We start from the raw sequence: 20,417 nt of genomic DNA on the forward strand, positions 1-20,417 counted from the left end.
CCTGCAAAAACATCATCCCAATTCACACCCGCAAGTTCTAGCCTTATAGCCTCATAATTTGCCTTTCTCCAATTAAAAATTTTCCTGTCCTCTCTGATTCTATCCTTTTCCATGATAATGCTAAAGGCCAGGGAGCAGTGGTCACTGTCCCCCAGATGCTCACCCACTGAGAGATCTGTGACCTGACCCGGTTCATTACCTAGTACTAGATCTAGTATGGCATTCCCCCTGGTCGGCCTGTCCACATACTGTGACAGGAATCCATCCTGGACACACTTAACAAACTCTGCCCCATCTAAACCCTTGGAACTAATCAGGTGCCAATCAATATTAGGGAAGTTAAAGTCACCCATGATAACAACCCTGTTATTTTTGCACCTTTCCAAAATCTGCCTCCCAATCTGCTCCTCCGTATCTCTGCTGCTACCAGGGGTAGTAGAGTAACTGCTCCCTTCCTGTTCCTGACTTCCACCCATATTGACTCAAAAGAGGATCCTGCTACATTATCCACCCTTTCTGTAGCTGTAATAGTATCCCTGACCGGTAATGCCACCCCTCCTCCCCTTTTTCCACCCTCTCTATCCCTTTTAAAGCACTGAAGACCAGGAATATTGAGAATCCATTCCTGCCCTGGTGCCAGCCAAGTCTCTGTAATGGCCACTACATCATAATTCCATGTATGTATCTAAGCTCTCAGTTCATCACCTTTGTTCCTGATGCTTCTTGCATTGAGGTACACACATTTCAGCCCTTCTACCTTACTGTCTTTACACCGTTTATTCTGCTTCTCTTTCCTCAAAGCCTCTCTGTATGGTAGATCTGGATTTCCTATAGTGGGGGAGTCTAGGACCAGAGGACACAGATAGAGTGGATGTGGAGAGGATGTTTCCTATAGTTGGAGAGTCTAGAACCAGAGGACACAGATAGAGTGGATGTGGAGAGGATGTTTCCTATAGTTGGGGAGTCTGGGACCAGAGGATACAGACAGAGTGGATGTGGAGAGGATGTTTCCTATAGTTGGGGAGTCGAGGACCAGAGGACACAGATAGAGTGGATGTGGAGAGGATGTTTCCTATAGTGGGGGAGTCTAGAACCAGAGGATACAACCTCAAAGTACGTGAACGTGGATTTACAACAGAGATGTGGAGGTATTTCTTTAGCCTGAAAGTGGTGAGTCTGTGTAATTCATTGCCACAGATGGCTGTGGAGGTCCAGTCATTTTGTATACTTAAAGTGGAGATCGGTAGGTTCTTGATTAGTCGGGGTGCCAAAGGTTACGGGGGGAAGACAGGAGAATGGAGTTGAGAGGGATAAGAGATCAGCCATGATGGAATGGTGGACCATACTCGATGGACCGAATGGCTGAATTGTGCTCTTCTGTCTGATGGGCTCTGGTTGACACAATGCTCCTCCTTTTATGCCCTGAGAACCTCTGCGGTGGGCTGTCATGCGGTGTTGTGAAAGGGTTGCAGGACTTTCGGATGCTAACAGTTTCTCCCTTCTCTTCGCAGTCCCTGAACGAGTTCCTGGACTCGCTGGGTGCGCCGCTGGAGATCACCGATGGCTTTATCAGCAGCATCTCGGTGACCATCCCCTGGTCTGCCCTCATCACTGACAACTGTACCGTGGAGGTGTCGGGACTGCAGATCACGTGCAGACCCAAGTACTGCTTTGGTAAGCTGATCCCAGTTCGGCACGGAACCCAGCAGGGCACAATCTGAGTGTGGACGCTCCTCGTCTCTTACAGATGGAGAAGTGACTTAAAACAAATATTCAACGATTGAGATTTATTTATCACGTGTACGTTGAAACACACAGTGAAGAACATTGTGTTAACAACCAACACAACCCGAGCAAGTGCTGGGAGTAGCCAGCAAGTGTCGCAAGCACCAATGCCAACCCCATGATTATCCTTCACAACCCCCTTCTTCCCGTGACCTCCCTGTCTCCCCCTGACCTCCCCCTCAACTCCGTCTCCCCCTGACCTCCCCCTCAACTCCGTCTCCCCGTGACCTCCCCCTCAACCCCCTCCTCCCCGTGACCTCCCCCTCAACTCCGTCTCCCCGTGACCACCCCCTCAACCCCCTCCTCCCCGTGACTTCCCTCTCAACTCTGTCTCCCCTTCTCCCCGTGACCTCCCTCTCAACTCCGTCTCCCCGCGACCTCCCCCTCAGCCCCCTTCTCCCCGTGACCTCCCCCTCAACCCCCGTCTCCCTGTGACCTCCCTCTCAATTCTGTCTGCCCCAGACCTCCGTCTCTCCGTGACCTCCCCCTCAACCACCTCCTTCCCGTGACCTCTCTCTCAACACCATTCACCCTGTGACCTCCCCCTCGACCCCCCCGTCTCCCCGTGGCCTCCCCCTCGACGGCCGCCTCCCCATTGACGGGCGTCTCCCACTGGCCTCCCCCTCGACGGCCATCTCCCCCTGACCTAACCCTCGACACCTGTCTCCCCGTGACCTCCCTCTCAACCCTCTTCTCCCCCTCTCCACATCCACTCTATCTGTGTCCTCTGGTCCCGGACTCCCTCACTATAGGAAACATCCTCTCCACATCCGCTCTATCTGTGTCCTCTGGTCCTAGACTCCCCCACTATAGGAAACATCCTCTCCACATCCGCTCTATCTGTGTCCTCTGGTCTTAGGCACCCCCACTACAGGAAACATCCTCTCCACACCAACTCTATCTGTGTCCTCTGGTCCTAGACTCCCCCACTATAGGAAACATCCTCTCCACATCCACTCTATCTGTGTCCTCTGGTCCTAGACTCCCCCACTATAGGAAACATCCTCTCCCCATCCACTCTATCTGTGTCCTCTGGTCCTAGACTCCCCCAGTACAGGAAACATCCACTCCACATCCACTCTATCTGTGTCCTCTGGTCCTAGACTCCCCCACTATAGGAAACATCCTCTCCACATCAATTCTATCTGTGTCCTCTGGTCCTAGACTCCCCCAGTACAGGAAACATCCTCTCCACATCCACTCTATCTGTGTCCTCTGGTGCTAGACTCCCCCACTATAGGAAACATCCTCTCCACATCCACTCTATCTGTGTCGTTGTATTTTGAGTCTGTGCCTTCCAGTCCCAGTCCCCAACTATTTTAAACATTTTCTCCATGTCCACCCTATCCAGGACTTTCAATACTCCAGTACCAACATAGCACGGCCGCATTGCTTGGCAGAATAACACCGAGCGTAACAAGCAACAGAACAAAGCCCTACTCCTCCCACCTTCCAGCACATATTTACAGTCCTCCAGCCCCAGGACACAACGCCTGCCACCAGCAGACTTGGATTCCACCTCTCCGAACAAAACGGCATCTTCAAAAAGCAAGAGCTAATTGAATTGTAGTCATAGGGTCATGTGTATTTCGCCCGTGTCTCTCCAAACCCTTCTTATCCATTACCAGTTCGAATGTCTTAATCGTACCCACCTCTACCACTTCATTTTGCAGCCCTTTCCATATAAAGCACCACTCTCTGTACCTCTGGTACCCCTTTTAAATCTTTCCCTTCTGTATTTAAACCTCTACCCCCCCCCGGCATCATCGTCATTGTTATGTGCTGTGTCATATTACATCATCATTGTGTGGCGTGTCATATGATGTCATCACTTTGTGCGGTGTCATATGACATCATCCCTATGTGCAGTGTCGTATGGCGTCATCATTACCTGTACTGTCATACGACATCATCCCTCCCCACTGATCTCCCTCCTGCCACTTATCCTAGCAAGCAGAGCAAGTGCTACACTTGCCCCTACACCCCCTCCCTCATGACTATACAGGGCCCCAAACAGTCCCTCCCGGTGAGACAACACTTCAGCGGAGAGTCTGTTGGGGTTATTTAATGTACCCATTGCTCCTGGCGTGGTCTCTTGTATGTCGGTGGGACCCGACGCAGACTGGGAGACTGCTTCGCCAAGCACCTGCCAGAAAAAGCAGGATCTCCCGGTGGTCACCCATTTTAATTCCACTTCTTATTCCCATTCTAATGTATATCCCTGGCTTTTTCTACTATTGCACTCAGATTGGAGAACACTTTATATTCTGTCTGGGTAGTCTCCAACCTGATGGCGTGAACATAGTTTTCACGATCTTCCAGTAATGTCCCCCCCACCCCCTTCACCATTCCCTTTTCCCTCTCTCATCTTGTTTCTTTGCCTCCTCTCCTTTCCCTTTCTCTCCTCTCCTATTAGATTTCACCTTCTCCAGCCCTGTATCTCTTTCCCCATTCAACTTGCCAGCTCTTTATTTCACCCCTACCCCTCCTGGTTTCGCCTATCTCTTCATGTTTCTTCCTCCTCCCCCAACTTTCTGACTCTGACTTCTCACCTTTTCTTTCTCCAGTCCTGCTGAAGGTTCTTGGCCCGAAACGTCGACTATACTCTTTTCCATAGATGCTGCCTGACCTGCCGAGTTCCTCCAGCATTTTGTGTGTGTTGCCTTGGATTTCCAGCATCTGCAGATTTTCTCTTGTTTGTGATTGGATTCATAAGACATGCTGTCTATTTCCAGGCAGCATCCTGTTACATCTCCTCTGCACGCTCTCTAAAGATTCCACATACTTCCTAAAATGAGGGGACTAGAACTGAACGCAATACTCCAAGTGTGGCCTCACCATTGTTTTATAGAGCAGCAACATGACTTCGTGGCTCTTGAACTCAGTCCCCGACTCATGAAGACCAACATGCCACACCATCCTACCAGCTTTGAGGGATCTGGGATGGGGATCCCGAGATCCCTCTGTTGCTCCACAGTACCTTTAATCCTCAAGCTCGACCTTCCAGGTGAATCACTTCACAGGTTCCCATATTCCAAGCCTGTTCCCTTGCAGTGTTGGGAGAACGAGCAAACGGCGTGTCCACCTGTGGTGTATTTGGGAATTGCGTTCCCTGCCGCTCCCTGCGCTGCCTGCACACTGCACCGCTCGCCGCGTCTAACCCTGTTGCTGATGCACTCTGTCTCTCTCTAGCAGCCCCAGGGACCGAGTCTCCCAGCTGGTCATCATGCATGACCACGAGCATGCAGCTGGCCAAGGAGTGCCTGCAAGAGCAGTCCGAGGAGCCCACACAGCCCTTGGAGGGGCTCGAGATGTTTGCACAGACCATTGAGACTGGTAAGTGTGGTTTGTGATTTGGTTAGCTCAACCACCAGTACCACCTCCAACCCCATCCACCAATCTCATCCACCAACCTTGCTTCACATTATCCCCAGCAGAACCACCTCCAACCCCATTCACCAACCTTGCTTCACATTATCCCCACCAGTACCACCTCCAACCCCATCCACCAACCCCATCCACCAACGTTGCTTCACATTATCCCCAGCAGTACCACCTCCAACCCCATACACCAGCCTTGCTTCACATTATCCCCAGCAATACGACCTCCAACCCCATCCACCAATCTTGCTTCACATTATCCCCGGCAGTACCATGTCCAACCCCATCCACCAATCTTGCTTCACATTATCCCCACCAGTACCACCTCCAACCCCATCCACCAACCTTGCTTCACATTATCCCCAGCAGTACCACCTCCAACCCCATCCACCAACCTTGCTTCACATTATCCCCACCAGTACCACCTCCAACCCCATCCACCAACCTTGCTTCACATTATACCCACCAGTACCACCTCCAACCCCATACACCAACCTTGCTTCACATTATCCCCACCAGTACCACCTCCAACCCCATCCACCAACCTTGCTTCACATTATCCCCAGCAGTACCACCTCCAACCCCATCCACCAACCTTGCTTCACATTATCACCAGCAGTATCACCTCCAACCCCATCCACCAACCTTGCTTTACATTATCCCCACCTGTACCATCTCCAACCCCATCCACCAACCTTGCTTCAGATTATCCCCAGCAGTACCACCTCCAACCCCATCCACCAACCTTGCTTCACATTATCCCCACCAGTACCACCTCCAACCCCATCCACCAACCTTGCTTCACATTATCCCCACCAGTACCACCTCCAACCCCATCCACCAACCTTGCTTCACATTATCCCCAGCAGTACCACCTCCAACCCCATCCACCAACCTTGCTTCACATTATCCCCAGCTGTACCACCTCCAACCCCATCCACCAACCTTGCTTCACATTATCCCCAGCAGTACCACCTCCAACCCCATCCACCAACTTGCTTCACATTATCCCCAGCAGTCCCCACCTCCAACCCCATCCCCACCACTCCAACCCCATCCACCAACCTTGCTTCACATTATCCCCAGCAGTACCACCTCCAACCCCATCCACCAACCTTGCTTCACATTATCCCCAGCAGTACCACCCACCAACCTTGCTTCACATTATCCCCATACCACCTCCAACCCCATCCACCAACCTTGCTTCACATTATCCCCATTATCCCCAGCAGTACCACCTCCAACCCCATCCACCAACCTTGCTTCACATTATCCCCAGCAGTACCACCTCCAACCCCATCCACCAACCTTGCTTCACATTATCCCCACCAGTACCACCTCCAACCCCATCCACCAACCTTGCTTCACATTATCCCCACCAGTACCACCTCCAACCCCATCCACCAACCTTGCTTCACATTATCCCCAGCAGTACCACCTCCAACCCCATCCACCAACCTTGCTTCACATTATCCCCAGCAGTACCACCTCCAACCCCATCCACCAACCTTGCTTCACATTATCCCCACCAGTACCACCTCCAACCCCATCCACCAACCTTGCTTCACATTATCCCCAGCAGTACCACCTCCAACCCCATCCACCAACCTTGCTTCACATTATCCCCAGCAGTACCACCTCCAACCCCATCCACCAACCTTGCTTCACATTATCCCCAGCAGTACCACCTCCAACCCCATCCACCAACCTTGCTTCACATTATCCCCAGCAGTACCACCTCCAACCCCATCCACCAACCTTGCTTCACATTATCCCCAGCAGTACCACCTCCAACCCCATCCACCAACCTTGCTTCACATTATCCCCAGCAGTACCACCTCCAACCCCATCCACCAACCTTGCTTCACATTATCCCCAGCAGTACCACCTCCAACCCCATCCACCAACCTTGCTTCACATTATCCCCACCAGTACCACCTCCAACCCCATCCACCAACCTTGCTTCACATTATCCCCAGCAGTACCACCTCCAACCCCATCCACCAACCTTGCTTCACATTATCCCCAGCAGTACCACCTCCAACCCCATCCACCAACCTTGCTTCACATTATCCCCAGCAGTACCACCTCCAACCCCATCCACCAACCTTGCTTCACATTATCCCCAGCAGTACCACCTCCAACCCCATCCACCAACCTTGCTTCACATTATCCCCAGCAGTACCACCTCCAACCCCATCCACCAACCTTGCTTCACATTATCCCACCAGTACCACCTCCAACCCCATCCACCAACCTTGCTTCACATTATCCCCACCAGTACCACCTCCAACCCCATCCACCAACCTTGCTTCACATTATCCCCACCAGTACCACCTCCAACCCCATCCACCAACCTTGCTTCACATTATCCCCACCAGTACCACCTCCAACCCCATCCACCAACCTTGCTTCACATTATCCCCAGCAGTACCACCTCCAACCCCATCCACCAACCTTGCTTCACATTATCCCCAGCAGTACACCTCCAACCCCATCCACCAACCTTCACATTATCCCCACACCAACCTCCAACCCCATCCACCAACCTTGCTTCACATTATCCCCACCAGTACCACCTCCAACCCCATCCACCAACCTTGCTTCACATTATCCCCAGCAGTACCACCTCCAACCCCATCCACCAACCTTGCTTCACATTATCCCCAGCAGTACCACCTCCAACCCCATCCACCAACCTTGCTTCACATTATCCCCAGCAGTACCACCTCCAACCCCATCCACCAACCTTGCTTCACATTATCCCCACCAGTACCCCCCTCCAACCCCATCCACCAACCTTGCTTCACATTATCCCCAGCCAGTACCACCTCCAACCCCATCCACCAACCTTGCTTCACATTATCCCCAGCAGTACCACCTCCAACCCCATCCACCAACCTTGCTTCACATTATCCCCACCAGTACCACCTCCAACCCCATCCACCAACCTTGCTTCACATTATCCCCAGCAGTACCACCTCCAACCCCATCCACCAACCTTGCTTCACATTATCCCCAGCAGTACCACCTCCAACCCCATCCACCAACCTTGCTTCACATTATCCCCAGCAGTACCACCTCCAACCCCATCCACCAACCTTGCTTCACATTATCCCCACCAGTACCACCTCCAACCCCATCCACCAACCTTGCTTCACATTATCCCCAGCAGTACCACCTCCAACCCCATCCACCAACCTTGCTTCACATTATCCCCAGCAGTACCACCTCCAACCCCATCCACCAACCTTGCTTCACATTATCCCCAGCAGTACCACCTCCAACCCCATCCACCAACCTTGCTTCACATTATCCCCAGCAGTACCACCTCCAACCCCATCCACCAACCTTGCTTCACATTATCCCCAGTACCACCTCCAACCCATCCACCAACCTTGTACCACCACCCAACCCCATCCACCAACCTTGCTTCACATTATCCCCAGCAGTACCACCTCCAACCCCATCCACCAACCTTGCTTCACATTATCCCCACCAGTACCACCTCCAACCCCATCCACCAACCTTGCTTCACATTATCCCCAGCCAGTACCACCTCCAACCCCATCCACCAACCTTGCTTCACATTATCCCCAGCAGTACCACCTCCAACCCCATCCACCAACCTTGCTTCACATTATCCCCAGCAGTACCACCTCCAACCCCATCCACCAACCTTGCTTCACATTATCCCCAGCAGTACCACCTCCAACCCCATCCACCAACCTTGCTTCACATTATCCCCAGCAGTACCACCTCCAACCCCATCCACCAACCTTGCTTCACATTATCCCCAGCAGTCCACCTCCAACCCCATCCACCAACCTTGCTTCACATTATCCCCACAGTACCACCTCCAACCCCATCCACCAACCTTGCTTCACATTATCCCCAGCAGTACCACCTCCAACCCCATCCACCAACCTTGCTTCACATTATCCCCAGCAGTACCACCTCCAACCCCATCCACCAACCTTGCTTCACATTATCCCCAGCAGTACCACCTCCAACCCCATCCACCAACCTTGCTTCACATTATCCCCACCAGTACCACCTCCAACCCCATCCACCAACCTTGCTTCACATTATCCCCGCAGTACCACCTCCAACCCCATCCACCAACCTTGCTTCACATTATCCCCAGCAGTACCACCTCCAACCCCATCCACCAACCTTGCTTCACATTATCCCCAGCAGTACCACCTCCAACCCCATCCACCAACCTTGCTTCACATTATCCCCAGCAGTACCACCTCCAACCCCATCCACCAACCTTGCTTCACATTATCCCCAGCAGTCCACCTCCAACCCCATCCACCAACCTTGCTTCACATTATCCCCAGCAGTACCACCTCCAACCCCATCCACCAACCTTGCTTCACATTATCCCCAGCAGTACCACCTCCAACCCCATCCACCAACCTTGCTTCACATTATCCCCAGCAGTACCACCTCCAACCCCATCCACCAACCTTGCTTCACATTATCCCCAGCAGTACCACCTCCAACCCCATCCACCAACCTTGCTTCACATTATCCCCAGCAGTACCACCTCCAACCCCATCCACCAACCTTGCTTCACATTATCCCCAGCAGTACCACCTCCAACCCCATCCACCAACCTTGCTTCACATTATCCCCAGCAGTACCACCTCCAACCCCATCCACCAACCTTGCTTCACATTATCCCCAGCAGTACCACCTCCAACCCCATCCACCAACCTTGCTTCACATTATCCCCACCAGTACCACCTCCAACCCCATCCACCAACCTTGCTTCACATTATCCCCAGCAGTACCACCTCCAACCCCATCCACCAACCTTGCTTCACATTATCCCCAGCAGTACCACCTCCAACCCCATCCACCAACCTTGCTTCACATTATCCCCAGCAGTACCACCTCCAACCCCATCCACCAACCTTGCTTCACATTATCCCCAGCAGTACCACCTCCAACCCCATCCACCAACCTTGCTTCACATTATCCCCAGCAGTACCACCTCCAACCCCATCCACCAACCTTGCTTCACATTATCCCCAGCAGTACCACCTCCAACCCCATCCACCAACCTTGCTTCACATTATCCCCAGCAGTACCACCTCCAACCCCATCCACCAACCTTGCTTCACATTATCCCCACCAGTACCACCTCCAACCCCATCCACCAACCTTGCTTCACATTATCCCCAGCAGTACCACCTCCAACCCCATCCACCAACCTTGCTTCACATTATCCCCACCAGTACCACCTCCAACCCCATCCACCAACCTTGCTTCACATTATCCCCAGCAGTACCACCTCCAACCCCATCCACCAACCTTGCTTCACATTATCCCCACCAGTACCACCTCCAACCCCATCCACCAACCTTGCTTCACATTATCCCCACAGTACCACCTCCAACCCCATCCACCAACCTTGCTTCACATTATCCCCAGCAGTACCACCTCCAACCCCATCCACCAACCTTGCTTCACATTATCCCCACCAGTACCACCTCCAACCCCATCCACCAACCTTGCTTCACATTATCCCCAGCAGTACCACCTCCAACCCCATCCACCAACCTTGCTTCACATTATCCCCAGCAGTACCACCTCCAACCCCATCCACCAACCTTGCTTCACATTATCCCCAGCAGTACCACCTCCAACCCCATCCACCAACCTTGCTTCACATTATCCCCAGCAGTACCACCTCCAACCCCATCCACCAACCTTGCTTCACATTATCCCCAGCAGTACCACCTCCAACCCCATCCACCAACCTTGCTTCACATTATCCCCAGCAGTACCACCTCCAACCCCATCCACCAACCTTGCTTCACATTATCCCCACCAGTACCACCTCCAACCCCATCCACCAACCTTGCTTCACATTATCCCCACCAGTACCACCTCCAACCCCATCCACCAACCTTGCTTCACATTATCCCCACCAGTACCACCTCCAACCCCATCCACCAACCTTGCTTCACATTATCCCCACCAGTACCACCTCCAACCCCATCCACCAACCTTGCTTCACATTATCCCCAGCAGTACCACCTCCAACCCCATCCACCAACCTTGCTTCACATTATCCCCAGCAGTACCACCTCCAACCCCATCCACCAACCTTGCTTCACATTATCCCCACCAGTACCACCTCCAACCCCATCCACCAACCTTGCTTCACATTATCCCCAGCAGTACCACCTCCAACCCCATCCACCAACCTTGCTTCACATTATCCCCAGCAGTACCACCTCCAACCCCATCCACCAACCTTGCTTCACATTATCCCCAGCAGTACCACCTCCAACCCCATCCACCAACCTTGCTTCACATTATCCCCAGCAGTACCACCTCCAACCCCATCCACCAACCTTGCTTCACATTATCCCCACCAGTACCACCTCCAACCCCATCCACCAACCTTGCTTCACATTATCCCCAGCAGTACCACCTCCAACCCCATCCACCAACCTTGCTTCACATTATCCCCAGCAGTACCACCTCCAACCCCATCCACCAACCTTGCTTCACATTATCCCCAGCAGTACCACCTCCAACCCCATCCACCAACCTTGCTTCACATTATCCCCAGCAGTACCACCTCCAACCCCATCCACCAACCTTGCTTCACATTATCCCCAGCAGTACCACCTCCAACCCCATCCACCAACCTTGCTTCACATTATCCCCACCAGTACCACCTCCAACCCCATCCACCAACCTTGCTTCACATTATCCCCAGCAGTACCACCTCCAACCCCATCCACCAACCTTGCTTCACATTATCCCCAGCAGTACCACCTCCAACCCCATCCACCAACCTTGCTTCACATTATCCCCACCAGTACCACCTCCAACCCCATCCACCAACCTTGCTTCACATTATCCCCAGCAGTACCACCTCCAACCCCATCCACCAACCTTGCTTCACATTATCCCCAGCAGTACCACCTCCAACCCCATCCACCAACCTTGCTTCACATTATCCCCAGCAGTACCACCTCCAACCCCATCCACCAACCTTGCTTCACATTATCCCCAGCAGTACCACCTCCAACCCCATCCACCAACCTTGCTTCACATTATCCCCAGCAGTACCACCTCCAACCCCATCCACCAACCTTGCTTCACATTATCCCCAGCAGTACCACCTCCAACCCCATCCACCAACCTTGCTTCACATTATCCCCACCAGTACCACCTCCAACCCCATCCCCACCAACCTTGCTTCACATTATCCCCAGCAGTACCACCTCCAACCCCATCCACCAACCTTGCTTCACATTATCCCCAGCAGTACCACCTCCAACCCCATCCACCAACCTTGCTTCACATTATCCCCAGCAGTACCACCTCCAACCCCATCCACCAACCTTGCTTCACATTATCCCCAGCAGTACCACCTCCAACCCCATCCACCAACCTTGCTTCACATTATCCCCACCAGTACCACCTCCAACCCCATCCACCAACCTTGCTTCACATTATCCCCAGCAGTACCACCTCCAACCCCATCCACCAACCTTGCTTCACATTATCCCCAGCAGTACCACCTCCAACCCCATCCACCAACCTTGCTTCACATTATCCCCAGCAGTACCACCTCCAACCCCATCCACCAACCTTGCTTCACATTATCCCCACCAGTCCACCAACCTTGCTTCACTCCAAACCCCATCCACCAACCTTGCTTCACATTATCCCCAGCAGTACCACCTCCAACCCCATCCACCAACCTTGCTTCACATTATCCCCAGCAGTACCACCTCCAACCCCATCCACCAACCTTGCTTCACATTATCCCCAACCAGTACCACCTCCAACCCCATCCACCAACCTTGCTTCACATTATCCCCACCAGTACCACCTCCAACCCCATCCACCAACCTTGCTTCACATTATCCCCACAGTACCACCTCCAACCCCATCCACCAACCTTGCTTCACATTATCCCCAACCTGCAGTACCACCTCCAACCCCATCCACCAACCTTGCTTCACATTATCCCCAGCAGTACCACCTCCAACCCCATCCACCAACCTTGCTTCACATTATCCCCAGCAGTACCACCTCCAACCCCATCCACCAACCTTGCTTCACATTATCCCCAGCAGTACCACCTCCAACCCCATCCACCAACCTTGCTTCACATTATCCCCACAGTACCACCTCCAACCCCATCCACCAACCTGCTTCACATTATCCCCAGCAGTACCACCTCCAACCCCATCCACCAACCTTGCTTCACATTATCCCCAGCAGTACCACCTCCAACCCCATCCACCAACCTTGCTTCACATTATCCCCAGCAGTACCACCTCCAACCCCATCCACCAACCTTGCTTCACATTATCCCCACCAGTACCACCTCCAACCCCATCCACCAACCTTGCTTCACATTATCCCCACCAGTACCACCTCCAACCCCATCCACCAACCTTGCTTCACATTATCCCCAGCAGTACCACCTCCAACCCCATCCACCAACCTTGCTTCACATTATCCCCAGCAGTACCACCTCCAACCCCATCCACCAACCTTGCTTCACATTATCCCCAGCAGTACCACCTCCAACCCCATCCACCAACCTTGCTTCACATTATCCCCAGCAGTACCACCTCCAACCCCATCCACCAACCTTGCTTCACATTATCCCCACCAGTACCACCTCCAACCCCATCCACCAACCTTGCTTCACATTATCCCCAGCAGTACCACCTCCAACCCCATCCACCAACCTTGCTTCACATTATCCCCAGCAGTACCACCTCCAACCCCATCCACCAACCTTGCTTCACATTATCCCCAGCAGTACCACCTCCAACCCCATCCACCAACCTTGCTTCACATTATCCCCAGCAGTACCACCTCCAACCCCATCCACCAACCTTGCTTCACATTATCCCCAGCAGTACCACCTCCAACCCCATCCACCAACCTTGCTTCACATTATCCCCACCAGTACCACCTCCAACCCCATCCACCAACCTTGCTTCACATTATCCCCAGCAGTACCACCTCCAACCCCATCCACCAACCTTGCTTCACATTATCCCCAGCAGTACCACCTCCAACCCCATCCACCAACCTTGCTTCACATTATCCCCAGCAGTACCACCTCCAACCCCATCCACCAACCTTGCTTCACATTATCCCCAGCAGTACCACCTCCAACCCCATCCACCAACCTTGCTTCACATTATCCCCACAGTACCACCTCCAACCCCATCCACCAACCTTGCTTCACATTATCCCCAGCAGTACCACCTCCAACCCCATCCACCAACCTTGCTTCACATTATCCCCAGCAGTACCACCTCCAACCCCATCCACCAACCTTGCTTCACATTATCCCCACCAGTACCACCTCCAACCCCATCCACCAACCTTGCTTCACATTATCCCCAGCAGTACCACCTCCAACCCCATCCACCAACCTTGCTTCACATTATCCCCACCAGTACCACCTCCAACCCCATCCACCAACCTTGCTTCACATTATCCCCAGCAGTACCACCTCCAACCCCATCCACCAACCTTGCTTCACATTATCCCCAGCAGTACCACCTCCAACCCCATCCACCAACCTTGCTTCACATTATCCCCACCAGTACCACCTCCAACCCCATCCACCAACCTTGCTTCACATTATCCCCAGCAGTACCACCTCCAACCCCATCCACCAACCTTGCTTCACATTATCCCCAGCAGTACCACCTCCAACCCCATCCACCAACCTTGCTTCACATTATCCCCAGCAGTACCACCTCCAACCCCATCCACCAACCTTGCTTCACATTATCCCCAGCAGTACCACCTCCAACCCCATCCACCAACCTTGCTTCACATTATCCCCACCAGTACCACCTCCAACCCCATCCACCAACCTTGCTTCACCATTATCCCCAGCAGTACCACCTCCAACCCCATCCACCAACCTTGCTTCACATTATCCCCACCAGTACCACCTCCAACCCCATCCACCAACCTTGCTTCACATTATCCCCACCAGTACCACCTCCAACCCCATCCACCAACCTTGCTTCACATTATCCCCAGCAGTACCACCTCCAACCCCATCCACCAACCTTGCTTCACATTATCCCCACCAGTACCACCTCCAACCCCATCCACCAACCTTGCTTCACATTATCCCCAACCACCTTGCTTCCACCAACCTTGCTTCACATTATCCCCAGCAGTACCACCTCCAACCCCATCCACCAACCTTGCTTCACATTATCCCCACCAGTACCACCTCCAACCCCATCCACCAACCTTGCTTCACATTATCCCCAGCAGTACCACCTCCAACCCCATCCACCAACCTTGCTTCACATTATCCCCAGCAGTACCACCTCCAACCCCATCCACCAACCTTGCTTCACATTATCCCCACCAGTACCACCTCCAACCCCATCCACCAACCTTGCTTCACATTATCCCCAGCAGTACCACCTCCAACCCCATCCACCAACCTTGCTTCACATTATCCCCACAGTACCACCTCCAACCCCATCCACCAACCTTGCTTCACATTATCCCCACCAGTACCACCTCCAACCCCATCCACCAACCTTGCTTCACATTATCCCCACCAGTACCACCTCCAACCCCATCCACCAACCTTGCTTCACATTATCCCCACCAGTACCACCTCCAACCCCATCCACCAACCTTGCTTCACATTATCCCCACCAGTACCACCTCCAACCCCATCCACCAACCTTGCTTCACATTATCCCCAGCAGTACCACCTCCAACCCCATCCACCAACCTTGCTTCACATTATCCCCAGCAGTACCACCTCCAACCCCATCCACCAACCTTGCTTCACATTATCCCCAGCAGTACCACCTCCAACCCCATCCACCAACCTTGCTTCACATTATCCCCAGCAGTACCACCTCCAACCCCATCCACCAACCTTGCTTCACATTATCCCCAGCAGTACCACCTCCAACCCCATCCACCAACCTTGCTTCACATTATCCCCAGCAGTACCACCTCCAACCCCATCCACCAACCTTGCTTCACATTATCCCCAGCAGACCACCTCCAACCCATCCACCAACCTTGCTTCACATTATCCCCAGCAGTACCACCTCCAACCCCATCCACCAACCTTGCTTCACATTATCCCCACCAGTACCACCTCCAACCCCATCCACCAACCTTGCTTCACATTTCCCCAGCAGTTCCAACCCCATCCACCAACCTTCTTCACATTATCCCCACAGTACCACCTCCAACCCCATCCACCAACCTTGCTTCACATTATCCCCACAGTACCACCTCCAACCCCATCCACCAACCTTGCTTCACATTATCCCCACCAGCAGTACCACCTCCAACCCCATCCACCAACCTTGCTTCACATTATCCCCAGCAGTACCACCTCCAACCCCATCCACCAACCTTGCTTCACATTATCCCCAGCAGTACCACCTCCAACCCCATCCACCAACCTTGCTTCACATTATCCCCAGCAGTACCACCTCCAACCCCATCCACCAACCTTGCTTCACATTATCCCCAGCAGTACCACCTCCAACCCCATCCACCAACCTTGCTTCACATTATCCCCAGCAGTACCACCTCCAACCCCATCCACCAACCTTGCTTCACATTATCCCCAGCAGTACCACCTCCAACCCCATCCACCAACCTTGCTTCACATTATCCCCAGCAGTACCACCTCCAACCCCATCCACCAACCTTGCTTCACATTATCCCCAGCAGTACCACCTCCAACCCCATCCACCAACCTTGCTTCACATTATCCCCACCAGTACCACCTCCAACCCCATCCACCAACCTTGCTTCACATTATCCCCAGCAGTACCACCTCCAACCCCATCCACCAACCTTGCTTCACATTATCCCCACCAGTACCACCTCCAACCCCATCCACCAACCTTGCTTCACATTATCCCCACCAGTACTACCTCCAACCCCATCCACCAACCTTGCTTCACATTGTCCCCAGCAGTACCACCTCCAACCCCATCCACCAACCTTGCTTCACATTATCCCCAGCAGTACCACCTCCAACCCCATCCACCAACCTTGCTTCACATTATCCCCAGCAGCACCACCTCCAACCCCATCCACCAACCTTGCTTCACATTATCCCCACCAGTACCACCTCCAACCCCATCCACCAACCTTGCTTCACATTGTCCCCAGCAGTACCACCTCCAACCCCATCCACCAACCTTGCTTCACATTATCCCCAGCAGTACCACCTCCAACCCCATCCACCAACCTTGCTTCACATTATCCCCAGCAGTACCACCTCCAACCCCATCCACCAACCTTGCTTCACATTATCCCCAGCAGCACCACCTCCAACCCCATCCACCAACCTTGCTTCACATTATCCCCAGCAGTACCACCTCCAACCCCATCCACCAACCCTGCTTCACATTATCCCCAGCAGTACCACCTCCAACCCCATCCACCAACCTTGCTTCACATTATCCCCACCAGTACCACCTCCAACCCCATCCACCAACCTTGCTTCACATTATCCCCACCAGTACCACCTCCAACCCCATCCACCAACCTTGCTTCACATTATCCCCACCAGTACCACCTCCAACCCCATCCACCAACCTTGCTTCACATTATCCCCACCAGTACCACCTCCAACCCCATCCACCAACCTTGCTTCACATTATCCCCACCAGTACCACCTCCAACCCCATCCACCAACCTTGCTTCACATTATCCCCAGCAGTACCACCTCCAACCCCATCCACCAACCTTGCTTCACATTATCCCCACCAGTACCACCTCCAACCCCATCCACCAACCTTGCTTCACATTATCCCCAGCAGTACCACCTCCAACCCCATCCACCAACCTTGCTTCACATTATCCCCAGCAGTACCACCTCCAACCCCATCCACCAACCTTGCTTCACATTATCCCCAGCAGTACCACCTCCAACCCCATCCACCAACCTTGCTTCACATTATCCCCAGCAGTACCACCTCCAACCCCATCCACCAACCTTGCTTCACATTATCCCCAGCCAGTACCACCTCCAACCCCATCCACCAACCTTGCTTCACATTATCCCCAGCAGTACCACCTCCAACCCCATCCACCAACCTTGCTTCACATTATCCCCACCAGTACCACCTCCAACCCCATCCACCAACCTTGCTTCACATTATCCCCAGCAGTACCACCTCCAACCCCATCCACCAACCTTGCTTCACATTATCCCCACCAGTACCACCTCCAACCCCATCCACCAACCTTGCTTCACATTATCCCCAGCAGTACCACCTCCAACCCCATCCACCAACCTTGCTTCACATTATCCCCAGCAGTACCACCTCCAACCCCATCCACCAACCTTGCTTCACATTATCCCCAGCAGTACCACCTCCAACCCCATCCACCAACCTTGCTTCACATTATCCCCAGCAGTACCACCTCCAACCCCATCCACCAACCTTGCTTCACATTATCCCCACCAGTACCACCTCCAACCCCATCCACCAACCTTGCTTCACATTATCCCCAGCAGTACCACCTCCAACCCCATCCACCAACCTTGCTTCACATTATCCCCAGCAGTACCACCTCCAACCCCATCCACCAACCTTGCTTCACATTATCCCCACAGTACCACCTCCAACCCCATCCACCAACCTTGCTTCACATTATCCCCACCAGTACCACCTCCAACCCCATCCACCAACCTTGCTTCACATTGTCCCCTGCAGTACCACCTCCAACCCCATCCACCAACCTTGCTTCACATTATCCCCAGCAGTACCACCTCCAACCCCATCCACCAACCTTGCTTCACATTATCCCCAGCAGTACCACCTCCAACCCCATCCACCAACCTTGCTTCACATTATCCCCAGCAGTACCACCTCCAACCCCATCCACCAACCTTGCTTCACATTATCCCCAGCAGTACCACCTCCAACCCCATCCACCAACCTTGCTTCACATTATCCCCACCAGTACCACCTCCAACCCCATCCACCAACCTTGCTTCACATTATCCCCACCAGTACCACCTCCAACCCCATCCACCAACCTTGCTTCACATTATCCCCACCAGTACCACCTCCAACCCCATCCACCAACCTTGCTTCACATTATCCCCAGCAGTACCACCTCCAACCCCATCCACCAACCTTGCTTCACATTATCCCCACCAGTACCACCTCCAACCCCATCCACCAACCTTGCTTCACATTATCCCCAGCAGTACCACCTCCAACCCCATCCACCAACCTTGCTTCACATTATCCCCAGCAGTACCACCTCCAACCCCATCCACCAACCTTGCTTCACATTATCCCCAGCAGTACCACCTCCAACCCCATCCACCAACCTTGCTTCACATTATCCCCAGCAGTACCACCTCCAACCCCATCCACCAACCTTGCTTCACATTATCCCCAGCAGTACCACCTCCAACCCCATCCACCAACCTTGCTTCACATTATCCCCAGCAGTACCACCTCCAACCCCATCCACCAACCTTGCTTCACATTATCCCCAGCAGTACCACCTCCAACCCCATCCACCAACCTTGCTTCACATTATCCCCAGCAGTACCACCTCCAACCCCATCCACCAACCTTGCTTCACATTATCCCCACCAGTACCACCTCCAACCCCATCCACCAACCTTGCTTCACATTATCCCCACCAGTACCACCTCCAACCCCATCCACCAACCTTGCTTCACATTATCCCCAGCAGACCACCTCCAACCCCATCCACCAACCTACCACCTCCAACCCCATCCACCAACCTTGCTTCACATTATCCCCACCAGTACCACCTCCAACCCCATCCACCAACCTTGCTTCACATTATCCCCACCAGTACCACCTCCAACCCCATCCACCAACCTTGCTTCACATTATCCCCAGCAGTACCACCTCCAACCCCATCCACCAACCTTGCTTCACATTATCCCCACCAGTACCACCTCCAACCCCATCCACCAACCTTGCTTCACATTATCCCCACCAGTACCACCTCCAACCCCATCCACCAACCTTGCTTCACATTATCCCCAGCAGTACCACCTCCAACCCCATCCACCAACCTTGCTTCACATTATCCCCAGCAGTACCACCTCCAACCCCATCCACCAACCTTGCTTCACATTATCCCCAGCAGTACCACCTCCAACCCCATCCACCAACCTTGCTTCACATTATCCCCAGCAGTACCACCTCCAACCCCATCCACCAACCTTG

The 20,417-nt window shown here is 53.3% G+C and overlaps 1 protein-coding gene across 5 annotated transcripts in view; it reads left to right on the forward strand.

Annotated features, from left to right (window-relative positions):
• The window catches only part of atg2a (autophagy related 2A), a 320,380-nt gene that overhangs the window by 27,387 nt on the left and 272,576 nt on the right, over positions 1 to 20,417 (forward strand). For 3 of the 5 annotated variants that reach the window (XM_063036273.1, XM_063036274.1, XM_063036277.1), the window contains exons 2-3: positions 1,512 to 1,674; positions 4,978 to 5,121. In XM_063036273.1, the coding sequence (XP_062892343.1) occupies positions 1,512 to 1,674; positions 4,978 to 5,121 (307 nt within the window). The remainder of the gene's footprint in view (positions 1 to 1,511; positions 1,675 to 4,977; positions 5,122 to 20,417) is intronic. The other 2 variants (XM_063036276.1, XM_063036278.1) reach the window with 1 other exon arrangement.

The sequence above is a fragment of the Mobula hypostoma genome, chromosome 30 (assembly GCF_963921235.1).
Source record: "Mobula hypostoma chromosome 30, sMobHyp1.1, whole genome shotgun sequence".
In the NCBI taxonomy this organism is placed as follows: domain Eukaryota; kingdom Metazoa; phylum Chordata; class Chondrichthyes; order Myliobatiformes; family Myliobatidae; genus Mobula; species Mobula hypostoma.